The 16,118-nt window shown below is 35.5% G+C and overlaps 2 protein-coding genes and 1 pseudogene across 3 annotated transcripts; 1 reads left to right on the forward strand and 2 right to left on the reverse strand.

The window, feature by feature from the left end:
• Window positions 1–820: 820 nt before the first annotated feature.
• Window positions 821–1,165, reverse strand: LOC120203563. Its single transcript, XM_039203826.1, has one exon. The coding sequence runs from the start codon at window positions 1,163–1,165 to the stop codon at window positions 821–823; it is 345 nt and encodes a 114-aa protein (XP_039059757.1).
• Window positions 1,166–7,675: 6,510 nt separating this feature from the next.
• Window positions 7,676–12,279, forward strand: LOC120203511. Of its 2 annotated transcripts, XM_039203794.1 has the most exons (15): window positions 7,676–7,913; window positions 8,861–8,980; window positions 9,414–9,473; window positions 9,563–9,664; window positions 9,766–9,849; window positions 9,930–10,048; window positions 10,157–10,258; window positions 10,459–10,575; window positions 10,876–10,941; window positions 11,054–11,120; window positions 11,345–11,398; window positions 11,478–11,567; window positions 11,729–11,794; window positions 11,878–11,916; window positions 12,019–12,279. In XM_039203794.1, exons 1-15 carry the CDS (start codon window positions 7,899–7,901, stop codon window positions 12,127–12,129), a joined length of 1,212 nt encoding a protein of 403 aa, XP_039059725.1. In that variant the 5' UTR covers window positions 7,676–7,898; the 3' UTR covers window positions 12,130–12,279. The 2 variants fall into 2 exon arrangements, with proteins under 2 accessions (XP_039059725.1, XP_039059724.1); XM_039203793.1 differs by lacking the exon at window positions 7,676–7,913 and having other exon boundaries at window positions 8,791–8,980; window positions 12,019–12,278.
• A 721-nt stretch (window positions 12,280–13,000) lies between these two features.
• Window positions 13,001–16,052, reverse strand: LOC120203565 (annotated as a pseudogene).
• Window positions 16,053–16,118: the final 66 nt, after the last annotated feature.

Below are 16,118 nucleotides of genomic sequence, written 5' to 3' on the forward strand. Positions count from 1 at the left end.
TCCTGAACTATCAATATATTATCAGATGTGCTTCTACCTTTTAGGAAACTGTTTTGGTAAGGACCGATCATTCTTTGTAACATAGGACACAAGCGACGAACGATAATTTTTGAGAAGATCTTGTAAGACGTATTCAACAGGCTAATTGGCCGAAATTGAGTAATGTTGTCAGCTGCAGTGATTTTCGGAATTAGCACCAGGAAGGTTCTTAAGATTTTTGTCTCCATTTTCCCAAATTCAAGGTTCTATTCACGAACTCTCGTATGGTGTCTTTAACAGTGTCCCAGTTTCGTTTATAGAAAATGGGTTGAATGCCATCCGGACCCGGAGCTTTCAAACCCTTCATGGAGAGCAATGCTAATGTTACTTCCTCCATAGTGGCTTGATTCATTAGCTCGGTTCTTTCTTCTTCGTTTAATCTAGGCATGAAACGATCGTAATCCCTTGACAACTGGACGTGCACTTTCGCAGTGAACAACCCCTTGTAAAAGTTACAGACATGATGACAAAGGGTATGTTTATCTGTGATCCATTCATTCCCAATGTACAGCCCGACAATTTTATTAAATTTGCGCCTTACCATGGTCGTGATATGAAAAAACTTCGTGTTCCTTTCTCCTTTCAAAATCCAATCCAGTCGAGATTTTTGAAGCCAAAGGATTTCTTCCTGCTCCAACACCTGTTGATACTCAGCGCCAAGGGTCTTTTCCAATTCTTGAAGATGTATCGAATGAAAGTAATTTATAGATCTTTGGATTCATTTGATTCGTTTCAGCAGGGTCTTCTTACGTTTGAAAATGTTCCCGAAAGTACTCTCCTTTCAATCTATGATCGCTTGTTTGGTCTCTTCCACTGCCTCCACAAGAGAGTATTTCTTTTTGTCCCATGTTGTACTGAATATTTTGTTGAAATCCTCGTGTGTAAGCCAAGATGCTTCAAATCTAAAAGGTCGTTTCTCTTTTTCTCCAGGAATATCCCAATTCGTGTTAATCAGAATTGAATTATGGTCAGAGTACACTATTGTTAATGTAGCCACTCGAAGGTTCGGAAAGTACTCGACCATCTCCATATTATGAAGTAACCTATTGAGTCTTTCCTGAAGAGTGACTCTTCCATGGAGGTGTCTAGTCCAAGTAAACTTGTTACCAACATATCCAGCATCCATCAGGTTGCATCTATTCTAGTGATCGCGAAACTTGACGATGCGACTCATGCAATTGGAGTTACTGCCTAAACGTTCTTCCAATGTAGCAAAGTCATTGAAGTCACCCACTATCATCCAAGGCTAATTAATAGTTGTAGAGTAATTGTAGATATTCTCCCATGCTTCTTATTTTTTAAGCGAATGAGGTTGGATATAGACAGTGGAAAGCAACCATCTTTTATCGTCTTCTATAATTTCACAGTGGATAACCTGGTCTGTGTGTTGCCGAATGGTCACCTCATGCGAATTAGAATTCCAAAGAAGAATTAAACCTCCCCGGAGACCTTGAGAGGGGACCTCAAAATGATTATCGAACTTCAATTTTTTCTAGAGCAAAGGACCAATACATGTCTTTGCTTTTGTTTCGAGAAGACAAATAATGGTTGGATTCTCCTCCCGAATCAACTCTCTACAGTTCCTGATGAAATTTTGATTACCTACTCCACGACAATTCCAAGACATCAACTTCATTGGGTGGAATTAATATTCGTGCAAGCCTCAAAGGTCATCATCTCCTTAGTGTAATCAACATGTTCCGGTTCAATTGGTTCAGTTTCCATCTCCCGAACAACCTGGAATTCAGCTATACTAGTAGCATTTTCAACCTCCATAGATGGGTTTTCGTGATATTCCATTCTCTTTCTCACCTCTAATTCTGGTTCCATGCCAACTTTTTGATTGTTTCCACCAGTATATTTGTTGCCTTTTATTCCACCCTGTTCGTCTCTCATCGCAAGGAATATTGGAGGCCGCAAAGACTCGTCTGTTTTCCTATGAAACTCACCTCCTGAGCTTTCTGTCAAGTTACGAGTTTTAGCTCTGCTGCTACCATCTTCACTTCTGGTCGATCTCATGTCTTTTGCAGACCTACCAGTCGTATTAATGTTCTTGTACACCTCTTGGTTCGGGCTGTGATCCTCTTTTTCCTTACTCATCTCATTTCCATCAATATTATTCAAACCATCAAATCTATTATGCTGTCGTGATTCATGAATTCTACTACTTTTATTCTTCTGGTTATTCCTCGTTCCTCGTAATCTCCGTTGAACCAACATCCAAGGTCCGTATCTTTCCTTATCCAGTTCTTTCCCTTCATGTTGAAATTTCTCCTGTTCATCCTCCTGTCTTTCTTGGTGTTCTTGAGCTTGTGGTTCTATGTTCACCTCTCTGCTTATAGGGGTCACTTTCTGATTGGCCAAGCAGTCTGTGACTCTGTGACCCACCATGCCACAATTGAAACAGATCGAGTGCAGCCCCTCATATTCAATATTATAGACCCTTTTCCCTATACGAACCTTAGACAACAGAGGAGAGCCTAGATCAATTTCCACGCATATTCTGGCAAATCGCCCTCTTATTGACCAAGCTGTGTGATAGTCAATCTTGATAGGTTTTCCAACAAGTTTTCCTATGTTGCACAAGACACTTTCCTCAAAATACTCGATAGGGAGCCCTGGAATGTGGATCCAAACTGCCGTGGAAGGAATACTTGCGCTTGCTGCCACGAAATTGGGACGCCATCTCTGCACCGTAATATAATGGTCCATGATCTTCCAAGGGCCTTCCATGAGAACCTTAGCTCTATCCAACATATTCTGAAATTTAATTGCATAAAATCCATACCCAAGATCGATACATTCAAACTCACCTTCTAGTTTCCACATATTTGTTATTCTACTGATTAGGGTTTTGTAGACCACCGTTTTATCCAATACCTTGATAATAATCGCCTTTCTCCATGGTTTCCTCAACTTTCCTTTCAATTCCTGAGGAATCTCAATTGTCGGGATGTTGTCCCCTTCAGAAGTTTCTTCTTCGTCTGAATCTACATCTTCAACTTCAGTCGAGAATTGAAAACTTTCGGGAAGAAGGGTCGGGCTTATCACTGCATCTTTCCATGATCTTTTTGGCATCTCCTCTTCGAAAGCGTCACCACCTTCCGTTGGTCGGAATCTCTTGTTTATTCTTTCTACATTACCTTCCCCTTCCACCGCCTGGGTCACCTTAGTGGCCGGCGGAACCGCTTCTTGCATGAAAGTAACCTTCAGTTGGTCAGTGAACGGGACGGATAGTTGCCCAAAATTTGATATGATTTCGAAGGTAAAACTAGCACTTGATCCAATCACCGACAATCACCAATCGTATTTTGTAACCAGATCAATACTAAAACATTATATTTCACTCATATTTATTTTTCTACGACTAATTTTTTTTATAAAAAATCCACTCAAAATGGATACAATTAAATAAAAATATATATTATTTTTAAAGATTTTGGGCTCTCTTAGATTTGAAGATTTGATTGTGTTTATTCAAAAATTAGAATGGTGAAAAGCATTATTTTGAGAATACGAACAATATATTTCAAATCTAATATCATCGACCGATTCTCAGAGAAGATTTGAATATTATCATGTCACACCTTTAAATAAATTTTTATCCATTTTTGAATAAGTTTGGTGAAAAATTAATCACAAAAGAATAAAGAGAAAATAACCTCAGTGACTAAAAATCCTAGATAATATACGATTTTGACTAATTTTTTTTGGATTTGCGAAATTGTTGCGATTGTCTACAGTCGTCGTTGCGATTTTCCAAATTCGTTGCGATAGTTAAAAAAAAGATTTTGTTTCTTAAGAATTTTCTCTAAAAAGATAGTGTCCGCGCGTACGTGTCGAAGACACGTACGACCACGACCCGAGACAGACGGCGGCGGCGGCGCGCGAGAGTCCCCCTTGTTCTCTATCACTCAACAAGGAAGTGGGAAAGCCAAGCCTTAAATACCATTCTCAATAGTGTTTCTAATACTATGTGGGATTGAGCATTACCAACACTTGTTTCCAATACAATGGGATTATTCAGGAAACAATTAACAATCATGCACCTTAAAACAACTGAATTAACAACCAATTGCATTAGTATTATACGATCAAATATGTCATAATTAAAAGTCAATCTACAATCAATCGCGATTATTGCAATTTTAAGCAAAACATTCAAAAATAATATCACTATTTAAGGCTCAATCCCACATAGTATTGGGAACAAGTGTTGGTAATGCTCAAATCCCACATAGTATTAGAAATACTATTGGGAATAGTATTTAAGGCTTGTCTTTCTCACTTCCTTGTTGAGTGATAGAGAACAAGGGGGACTCTCGCGCGCCGCCGCCGTCCGTCTCGGGTCGTGGTTGTGGTCGTGGTAGTACGTGTCTTCGACACGTCCGCGCGGATACTATCTTTTTAGAGAAACAAAATTTTTTTTTTTTAACTATCACAACGAATTTGAAAAATCGCAACGACGACTGTAGGTATGTGTCGATTTTGCCACTAAATTGATGGTCCGATAACATAATTGAAGCTAAAAATCAAAGTTTAAAGCTATACTTGGAAAAATATAAAGTTTAGTAATATAAATGATACACTGCCTAAAGTTTAATAGTATATTATATTGTTTACTCTTTATAATATAAACGATGCACAAACCAAATGATCTCAGTGGTTAAATAATTGTTGTTATTCTTTAAAGTTTTAGATTCGAATATCACGTATGCAAAGAGATAATTTATGATTTATTCGAGTAATTTGTAGTTTACGACAAATGAAGGAAAGTGAAACGGATAGAGGTTTATACATTTCGCAACTTAACATGTACCGTAGCATGTACCGATTATCAAACTCATCACGTCGATGTTATGAGTTTATCATGTACCGTAATATTTGCTGTAAATTGCAAAATAAATTCTGAATTTGCCTACCCTAATGGCAAAAAAAAAAAAACCCCATGTTTTATGAATGTTTATGTTAGGTCTTTCTTTGTGACTGTTAGAAACTAAGTTACTATTATAGTGTTACTCTTTATGGTCAGTTGCCGATTATCAAAGAGTAATTTCTATATCATTCTCTATATGGTAATGTGTTGGTTTTGATTTACTAATTCGATTTAAAATTAAAATAAAATAAAATTTAAATAATAAAATGGTAATTATAAATGTATTTTCTTTCATTTTATTCGATAAAGATATTCACTCTTAGGGTCTGATTATTTTACTGAAAACATTTTTCGGAAAATGTTTTCCGTAAAATGAATTATATTTTCTGAAAAACATTTTCTGAAAAATATTTTACGATATTTGGAATATATTGTTTAAACTCTTTTTCTACTAGTTGATGAGTTTTTTTTTTAAAATTATTTATTACAAATATTAAATAAAATAAATAATATTATTTATCATAAAACTTAATATTATTATTTTTAAAATATTAAAATGATTTATTTATTATTAAAATATTATTTTTATAAATTTATTAATAAAAATAAAAATATTGGTATATTTTACTGAAATAAAAATGTTTTACGATAATAAATATTAATTAATATTTTAAATATATTTATTAAAATATTATTAGATTATTATATTACTATTAAATATATAAATAATATTATTCATTATTAATAATATAATAATATTATTTCTATGAAATTAATAAATCATATAAATTTTATTAATAATTTATTATATATTATTAAAATAAAATATAATATCTTATATTATATTATTATAATATAATTGATTATTTTATTATAATATTAAAAATATAATATTATATTATTAGAAATATTAATAAATATATTTTAAATATTTTAATAATTAATATTTTGATTAAAATAATATTAAAATATTTTATTAATATTGAATTCATAAAATAAAATTATTTTGAATATTTATTCTTTGAAGTGAAAAAGTTTGGAAAATATTCTTTGAATATTAAAATTTAAGCCGTAAGTCATTTTTCAGAAAACACAATGGAAATTCTGTTAACCAGAAAAATGTTTTACGTTGACCAACCAGTTTTCCTCGAACCAACCACTGGAAAATGAGGAAAACATTTTCCGGAAAACGTTTTACGTGAAACAAACGGATCCTCAATCTTAAAACTCAAAATCAAGTGGTAAGTAGCTTGATATCGCTTAAGCAATGTCTCAGATTCGAGTCTTTGTGTATGCAGAAAATTTCTGTTGAGAGACTTATCCACTAAAGACAGGTGTACGGCGCGAATCGGTCAAGATTAATCAAATCGAATCCTTGAAACAATAAAAAAATCATTTTTTTTAAATTGTTATTTTCTTTGTATAATGGAAAGATGGTGGAGATTGGTGAGTGGGAAATGAAAGATACTTTTCTTCGATTAATCTATACACATTTTGAATACGATTCCATTATTCAACTCTTTTCTTGCATAAATATGATTAGCTGATGGGAAATTTATGCAAAAAAAAAATGAGGTTTTCTTTTGAATGAGTTGGACTCTTGGGACTTTGTGGGATGAAAAATGAGTGAAAAAGGAAGATAAACGATAAAATGGTGAAAGTGTTCGTCAGGTCCTTTTTATTAGGAGTTATATCAATTTAGTCTTCTTTGTTATTGATCAGATCAAATTAATACATCTATCACGAAAACTTGTTCCGATTTATCCCTCTACTATTAAATGGGTTAACTCATGGGTTGTTTGTTTGGCTCTGAATGGAACCATTCAGCGCTGAATGTTGAACCGTTCAACATTCAACGTGTTTGTTTCTCACTTCTGAATGATTCAGTGCTGATTGATTCAACAAAACAGTACTGAATGATTCAACATCAAAGTACATTATGAATCATTCAGAGTCATTATCAAACAACATGTCACATTCAGAGCTAATTCATACAGAGCCTCTGAATCATTCAATATTTGAATCATTCAGCTCTTAATCATTCTGAAATAAACAAACAGCCCCTCAGTCCTTGTACTAGTAAAAAAAATCAGATAATACCAAATTTTTACAATTTAATATTTTCAGTTTAAATGTTTGAAGTTTAAAAAATTTGAATATTATTCTATAACCGTTTAATAAATTTAATATAATTATTTTTATGATTTCTAAAAAATTTAATAATCAAAATGATCATTTGAGCATAATTCAATGACATTTGGTGTTTGTGCTTAATAATAAATGTGACTAAATTGTTCTATCTGATAATAGAGGAACAAAATTAATACGGACAAATAATAAAGGGAACTGACATGTACTTTGACCACCACAAAAGTGAAGACCAACTGTGCAAAGTTTACCTCCTTTCCTCTTCTACGCATACGTTGAAAAATGTCGGACACGTGGCGTCCATAGATAGCGATTACAAATGGTTGGAATACTCGAACAGGCCACTCGCTCTCCATTATCTCCCACGTTCTTACAATATCCCGTTGAAACCGGCGCGTGCGTCTCCCTTTGTAACTTATAAGCTTTCACGACGACAAAGCAAAACGCAGCAGAAACATCATAAAAGAACACAACAGTCAAAGAAAAACACATTAATTATTAAAAAATAAATATTAAATATTAAATATATTCATGAAAAACGGCTTTTATTTCTCAAACGACTCCATCTCTTCTTTTACCTCTTGTCAAAATTGTTCTTTTTCTCTGTGGAAAGTTTTACCTTCGCTTTCTCATTACGACGCCGTCTTCACGCATTGCCGAAGTTGACTACTTTAGAGTTTTCCTCTCTTTACTTGTTCCCACCTTTTCATTCCTTGCTTTTTTCTGTAGGCTTTCTCATGTTGTAAATTATAGCCAAAAAGAAAACTTTTCGTATTTTTAAGTTCGGGTATCTCTCTATCTCTTTTCTGGGTATTGAATTTCTCATGTAAAGAAGATGTCTTTTAGCTGTGTAAGCTTCTTCAAAACTCTCTGTTCCAGCAAGGGTTTGAATTTTCTCCCTTTTTTGGTGATTTTCTGCTTCAGTTTCGCTTTAATTTCACACCAGGTTGAGTCTTACTGTTTCTTGTTGTTTTGTAAATGAGAGAAGCTTATTTGGTTTGTTTCATAATTCAAATTTAGTTCTATTTCTCAGTTTGTGGTAATTCATCTGCTTGATTGAGATTTATTTTTGTCTGGTATGGAATTTTCAGTGCAGTTCTGTAATCCATTGTTTGATTGTAGCATGTGGGAACATGAGAGAGAGCAAGAAGGATATTGAATTTTGAGTATATTGTCGTGTTTATCATTTGCTATTATTGATAACTAAAACTGGCCAGAATCTTAAATTTAATGAAGATATCATCTTAAGCTTGTCAGATTTTACTTGGATTGCATTGTTTTCAATGATGATTCTACCTGTGACTTGCCTGTTTTTCAGTTGGTGGTCTCCGTTCTTTTATGTTCTTTTACGTTTATTTGATCAATGATTTCTAAGACGAATTTAAAAGATGCACGCCTACTCGATGACTATATGGCAGACACTTTTAGGATGTCTCGAGAAGTTAGACAGTTGCAATCTTAAGTTTGTTCGGTTTTTCCTTTGATTGTATTGGCTTTAAGGATGATTTTACCTGCGGCTTGCCTGATTTTCGCGTCTCCTCTCTTGTATGTTTTTAACATTCTGTCCATGGTGATTTGATCAATACCTTCTTAGTTATACAAATTAAAAGGGTGCAGTTCGACTCGGTGATTATAAGTGGAAAACACTTGTAAAATGACTCGAAGAAATTCAATATTTTCTCTTTGTCTTGGACTTACTTTCTGGTTTTCTTCCTTTATTTTTGCTGTCTTATTTGACTATCTAATCTTTATAATGGTATGGAATGTGGATATAAATTCCTCTGCTTTCCATTACAGGCTTCTGCGATGTCGGATTCAAAGAGTAGGACATGCCTCTGCAGTCTCTTTGTTGTAGCTTCTTTGTTTTGTGGTGCTTATTTCATTGGTAGTGGATTTATCGCTAAGGAATACAACGATGTACGCGTTTCTGCTTTTGCAATTTATCTTTTTTTCCTGTTGGAATTTAATTTTTTCTTTTCTGGTGAGGAACTGTGTTATTATACTCAGTGATGCTCAAGGCATGTGAAGAGTAGTTAAAGCTGATATAGGTTTCTTCTAATTCCTTTAACTTCGGCGACATGGTTGTCAAGTTCAAGTTTGGTTCCACTTGTTGATGCATGAAAGCACAATATCACCTTTTATTATCTGATGAAAATCTAAACTATAAAAACTTGTCGCAGACGGGAATAAATAGTACGTGCACACACTAAAAGACTTCTCACACATCAAATGAAGTTCAGAACTTTGCAATTCAATGTGACTTCGACTTTTTGTGGATGCTCTTTATTTGGATTATCATGGCTGAAAGTTTTTTTTATCTCATATCATATATTTTGAATCCTGTATGTAGAGATTGTCGAGATGGGAGGTTATTGATATGCTTCAGAGCTCGAAATCTGCTATGTGCAAGGTTGGTCTTCTTTTTGGATAGTGCATCAAGTACTTTTAAATGTTTTGTAATATACGATTCTCTTCTAAATCTTGTTGTTTTCCATACAGGTTCGGTGTCGGCCTCCTGGAAGCGAGGCATTACCTGAAGGAATTGTAGTCAAAACATCAAACCTAGAAATGAGACCTTTATGGAGCGACACTGTGGAACCTGTACTGTTGAAAATTTTCTATAATGACACGCTTCAATCGCTTTCTTCTGCTACTCGGTAAACCTTATTTGATTGTCTTTTATGCTTAAATTTCAATTATAGGGTAATCTAGAGCCATCTGCAAACTTGTTAGCCATTGCTGTTGGAATTAAACAAAAGGAAATTGTGGATCGAATCATTAAAAAGGTACCTCGACTTCTCAAATGCCTTTTTTATTTCAAATTATCTTTTTATACTCGTGTTTAACAATGATCATCGATTTACAGTTTCCTGCAAGAGATTTTGTTGTGATGCTTTTCCACTATGATGGTGTTGTGGATGAATGGAGAGATTTGGAATGGAACGACCGGGCCATACATTTATCTGCAGTGAATCAAACAAAATGGTAAATGCCGTTTTTTCGGAGATTTTTATCTTCCTTGTTCACTTCTGGCTGTGTCTGCAAGCATTTGTCTTATGCATGCTGATCAGCTGGTAAGATATGTTGTTCTAGGTGGTTTGCCAAACGTTTCTTGCATCCGGATATAGTTTCCGAATACAAGTATGTATTCCTCTGGGATGAAGACCTTGGTGTAGATAACTTTGATCCGACACAGTAAGTATATCCTACATTTATGCGAATAAGATTTGATCTTCCATAAGTTTTTCATCTCATAGTTTAGAGTTGGCCTCTAACCGTATTCGAGTGTTACAGACGAGCATGTGCACAGGAACTATGTGTCCCTGTTTGTTTTTCGCAATTTTGTTAAGTCTGAATTTTGATTCTGAGTTTAAAACGTATCAAACTTTCTGTAGATATTTGTCTATTGTTGAAGATGAGGGACTCGAGATATCACAACCTGCACTAGATCCTGCTAAGTCCGACGTGCATCATCAAATCACAGCACGCAAAAGGAACTCAAAATTGCACAGGTTCGTTGTGTAAACCAGTAGAATGTCCTTTCGGAACAGTTCTCCTGATTCACTTGAAAGACAAATTTAGCGGGGAAATTGTAGTGATCCGGACCCTATCAACTGTTAATGACGGTGCAAAATAGTTTCTTTCAAGACTCAGTCTGTGTAGACTATACCATTTTCTAACAAACAAAGCTGTCCTATGGTCTCGTTAGTCATTATGCATGAAGATCAGACATGTATTTTCCTGTATTTCTTCAGAATGTTCTATTAACCTTTGTTAGTGAATGATACATTCAATTTATCTCGTTCAAACAGAAGGATATACAAGTTTAAAGGCAGTGGAAGGTGCGATAGCCGCAGCACTGCTCCTCCTTGTATCGGGTAAACTAGCAGTAACTTCCTGGCTCGTGGATGCTATCTTCGAAATTCAACGCCTTTTGCATTGTGATAACTTATTGTTATTCTTAGGCAGCTAATAAAATATGTTTTGCAGATGGGTGGAAATGATGGCCCCGGTGTTCTCAAGAGCTGCCTGGCGCTGTGCTTGGTATATGATCCAGGTAAGAAGTATTTTCGTGAGCACTCGGTCATATTGGTTGAACAATGACCGAGTACTTTTACAACATAGTGACATTGTTTTCAGCTGTATTTATTGAACTACCAACATTTCGAACTTTATTGTTTTGCGGTTATTTTCACAACGTGATTACGAGACTTCTGCAAATAAGATCTGGTTACATCTGCCTTTATTGTAACTGTTCTGTATTATTCCTTTGGCCTACAGAATGATTTGATCCATGCTTGGGGCCTCGACAAGCAGCTCGGTTATTGTGCACAAGTAACTTTTTGAATCATATAATATAGAGTTTGTTTCTGACTCACATGGGCATTCCGTTGATATTTGGACTCTCATGCAGGGTGATCGTATGAAAAATGTCGGAGTGGTTGATGCCCAGTACATAGTTCATTTGGGTCTTCCAACACTAGGTGTCGTGGCCAAAACTGAGGCAAGTATTCATCGAAACCCATGTAAATGGAAGGGGATCGTAGGTCTAGACAGCAGCTCAACATTATACTATGAAAACGACCAGAATACATTCTTACCCAGAATATTCATGTCAAATTCGCTGTTTGTCTCTAACAGTCATTCTTCTTCTTGGTGATGCAGTTAAATTCCACGCAAATGAACATTACTCGGACTCAGACGGAGCACCTCTCTAACCAAGAAGCATCGGTATGTTTTTTTTAATATCATTTTACCGAACATAAGAGCCTTTTTCGACAATTTATAACACTCTGTCTTCTTTGAAATTGCAGGCACCATCAGAATCCCATACAGTCGACAATAGACCAGAAGTAAGGCCACTTAGACATTGCTTTATAAGTTGTTCAACGAAATCGATTTCTCTTATTATACGCAACCGTTCTTTACATATGAATCATATAACTTGGTTTCAGGTGAGAAGACAGTCCTTCATCGAAATGCAAACGTTCCGTAAAAGATGGGAAAATGCTGTCAAGGAAGACAAATGTTGGATTGACCCTTACCCACAATCATCACTTAACTAAAGCACCAACTTCAAACATGTACGTCTTTTTCTCGTGGCGAATTTGTGAGAGATAACCGTAGTCAGTGAACAGCTTGGTATATGAAATCACCAACTTCGGAACCACTGCGAGTAAAGGAGCCTTTTATCATAGATATTTGATGCTCGTAATCTTGGTCTTGTATTGTTATTCATTATTCATTTAATGACAATGTAAATATGTTTTTGTTGTCCGAGAAATGTTACTGTTTTGCAATGTTGCTTGTTAGGGCCACAATCACTTGGAGTTGGTGACCAGCATAAGTCTCTTTGGTTCATATTGCTCTGTTTTCCTTGCAAGTAAAGGTTACACAAATATGTTTCTAATCCATAATGGACTAAACAAGCCACTATTGTTTAGTTATTTGAATGAGGCATTCAACGGAATTGTCTATTTCAGCCATATTCATACGTTTAGAGATTGGAATAGGCATTCTCAAGATCTGGTGCACGATTATAACCATTAACAATATTTTTCGACATTTTAGAGCGACAATGTAGGCCAAAACACAATCTAAACCTACGTTTCCCTCGGCTTTCCGAAACGGCAATTGGAAGATGGAAACAATCTATGTATGCAAAGTACAACTGATGGCAATCTTGCGAACAATTATCGAGCCATCTACGCCGAGGGTCACATCTTCTAAGCTTCTTCGTTTCTTCTTCCTTTTCCATGTCTTGACCTTCTTGGTGCCTCGCCCTCACTTTCACTGTCTACGTTTCTAAAGCTGTATCCAGCAACGTGTGAATCTGCCTTTTGTACTTCATGCTGATACTGTGTCTCGTCATCCAACTCACCCCTGGGACCGGTTATGTCCTGACCTCTGCTCTGCTCTGATACTGCACTATATCTGTCATTGGTTGGTGTCCTCTGCTCTGGCTCCACAGACCAGTGGCATGTGAGGGGGCCGCATCATTCTAATGCCCTGATCTGCAGCACCAAAGCTTTCATCCTCCTCACTTTCTTCCTCCTCACTTTCTTCCTCTTCCTCTTCTTCATTTTCCTCAAATGGAACGATGTCTGGGTTGTCTCCTCCAATATCTGAATTGACTCCCTTTGCTTTCTCTTGGTCACATTTTGATTCTGCTTCCAGTGAAATTGCCTGTATCCATGGGAATAAAAAGATGAATACAAACATACAAAATCATTCATTGCGGACATCCAATATGCTCTCAGTCTGTCCGTATCTAAACAGCCTTCCAGTGGAAAATGAAGTAAACATCGCTCATCGGTCAACTGTATCTAATCTCACGAGGATAACGTCATAGTTCAACTCCCCACAAGAACGCATACACATTTATCACTAACACCACCTGCAGAGAATGACTTATTAGGAGGGCTATCTGCCTGTCTTAAATCGATATTTATGTCATAAACGGACCTCACATTTATGTACATAAACGAAATCATAATTAGCACCAAGCAGTAGAACACAAGATTTGCTTCCCTCTCTTTCATCTGCTTTGTTCTTTTTACTTCTGCCATGCTTTTTCCCCCTTTTTTTGAATCGCTACTTTTACTACTCTTATTCTAATAATTAAATTTCAATGTGTTCAAACTCAGAAATTAGAAAAATAAAATAAAATAGAATAACCATACCATAAGCTCACTACCTGGCTCAAGATAAAGCAAGGAGGCTAGCTGCTCCCCAACAGAAGGCTCTAACTCCTGACAGTCTCTACTTATCTGCCAGATCACAAAATAGATTTCATAAACAGAAATGATCAAAATAAGCACCATGCTAAGAATATCTTTAACCTTTTTAGTTCCTTAAAACTTAGCTTAACAGAGCATTTTGTTCAAAAAGCAGAGGAAGGATGGAGAGGAGAAAAGAATGCACCTTTAACCATTTTACTGAAAAATTCCGTCCATAGTGAGCAGTTCCATGAGCATATTTCCAGTTCCCTCCACCAACAAATCCACCAATTTTGGATGTCATCTTAGCACAACCCTAATATGCCAAGACAATGTAATACCTAAAACATCATCAGAGACAAAAGGCAAAGTTTTGTCCTAATACTATCATAAGATTTACTTGAGGAGTTACGGGATGGAAAAGGTAAACAGATAAGATATGCATAACAAGTTTTTTCATAATAACACAGGTACTGGTTATCAAATTGAACAGATAGAGGATTGTGGATGCTAGACTTCATTCAGTTTAACCTCGTTGCTTCTTTGAGTTGCCCATACTCCTTGTTGAACAGATAGTTCCAGATTTTCGCGGTTGCAACTTTCAACAATAAAATACCTAAGAAGCCATATTTAAAAGTAACCGATCATAACAAAGTTACTCATAAAATGACACATGATTCAACACTGAGAATAATGTCAATTCAGGGGGGAAAATAGAATAGCAAATAGAGAATCCTTGTACAGCTGCCATAGACTAAGATGAATGTTACCAATGGAAATCAATCGCTTAATCAAAGTAAAAAGTATTATAATAAGTCATTCCAGACACGTCCTTATTACTGCTATGATTGTCAATTATAAAGCTGAATCTAAACTTAAGCATTTTTAGGCATAGTAGTTCTCAAACATTCAACGCGTAGACAAATGCAAAGCCAGTAAAATCACTACTTGAGAAATGTTGGCTAAGTTCAAGCATAGATTAAACTTTAGTACCTTACTGATGGCAACTGAGCATTTCAATCCCTCTAGGAACCATCTTCTTGTACTGGTTCTCAACTCTAGATTTAAGAACTAAAAATTAAAATCGGAAACTTATTTTCTCTATTGTTTATGCAATCACTTTCTTATTGCTATAATATTCTAATCTGCCCCTTCTCTCATTGAGCCACACCATTACATGAAGCAGTAAATTTAAGTCAAATGTGGCAAAATAAGCATGTGCACAGAAAAGTGAGCGATTTTCTTTCAGATTTCTAAATAAAGGGGGGGGGGAACACACCAGAGTACATCACATTCTAGTAAACAAGATGGTTCAGGTGTGGAAAATGGTTCAAAATAAATAAATAGAGAGACTATTTTCTTCCCCTGACCTTGTATGTCATAAAAGAATAAACCTTTAAAATTGTTTGTTGTATCTAAAGCTGCAAAAAGTTTAGTTACGATAACTTCATTATTCTTTGTAGACATACGATAAAGGTTAATTTATTCAACTCTTAGGCCTTACCTGTACCATCTAAGGAAAAAAATTTATACATTTTTAGACCACTGCAAAATAAAAAATACAAGATCTTCAGGGAGTAAACAACACAAAAGAATAGTCAATCATTCAAAATATGAAATTTGAACAACACAGAATAAACATGCAGGAAAAAGAGCAACTAACTGTTCTAGGTTCTTATGAAACTAATTGCACCTGATAGATGATGTGTCTGTTGGGCAATTGTAATTGAATTAAGGACACATCATAACTCTATCCAAAGCAAAAAAAAAAGTAATGATTTACAGAACACAATTAAAGACCCCAGAACTCTGAACACACCTAGATGTTCCATGAGGCAAAGGCATGGCACTTCTGTTCGCCTGGTTAGACTGACCATTGGGGACATTTTGTATTTGAGTCTGGCTGACCTGTTGCTGGGGGAATTGAAATTGTTCTTGTTGCTGCTGCACATTAGCAGACTCTGTTGCAGAAGGTTTTCCAGCTGCTCCTTGGTTTACATTGTTTTGTCCTTGTGGAATCTGAGGTTTTCAGTCTGTTGGGAAAAGCCGGCATTCCGTTGTTGAAAAAATTTGTTATTATAATTGTAAGATGTTAATTGCTGAATCTTTTACAGGACTTCTTCCACAGAAGGCGGTGGTCCTGGGAGCTTTGCATGTCTATATCGGCAGTTAGGACCATTACGCTCTGTTCATTTATACCTTCTACACTAACCCATTTGAATGACCAATTATTTTAAGTGAACTGATTTTTTCCTAAACAAAAGTTGCATTAATCTGATTAACCTCAAAGGTAGAAATAATGACAGTAAATGAATGAAAGCATATATAACCTATTC

This window comes from Hibiscus syriacus, unplaced genomic scaffold, assembly GCF_006381635.1.
Source record: "Hibiscus syriacus cultivar Baekdansim isolate YM2019G1 unplaced genomic scaffold, ASM638163v2 tig00009942_pilon, whole genome shotgun sequence".
Lineage (NCBI taxonomy): Eukaryota > Viridiplantae > Streptophyta > Magnoliopsida > Malvales > Malvaceae > Hibiscus > Hibiscus syriacus.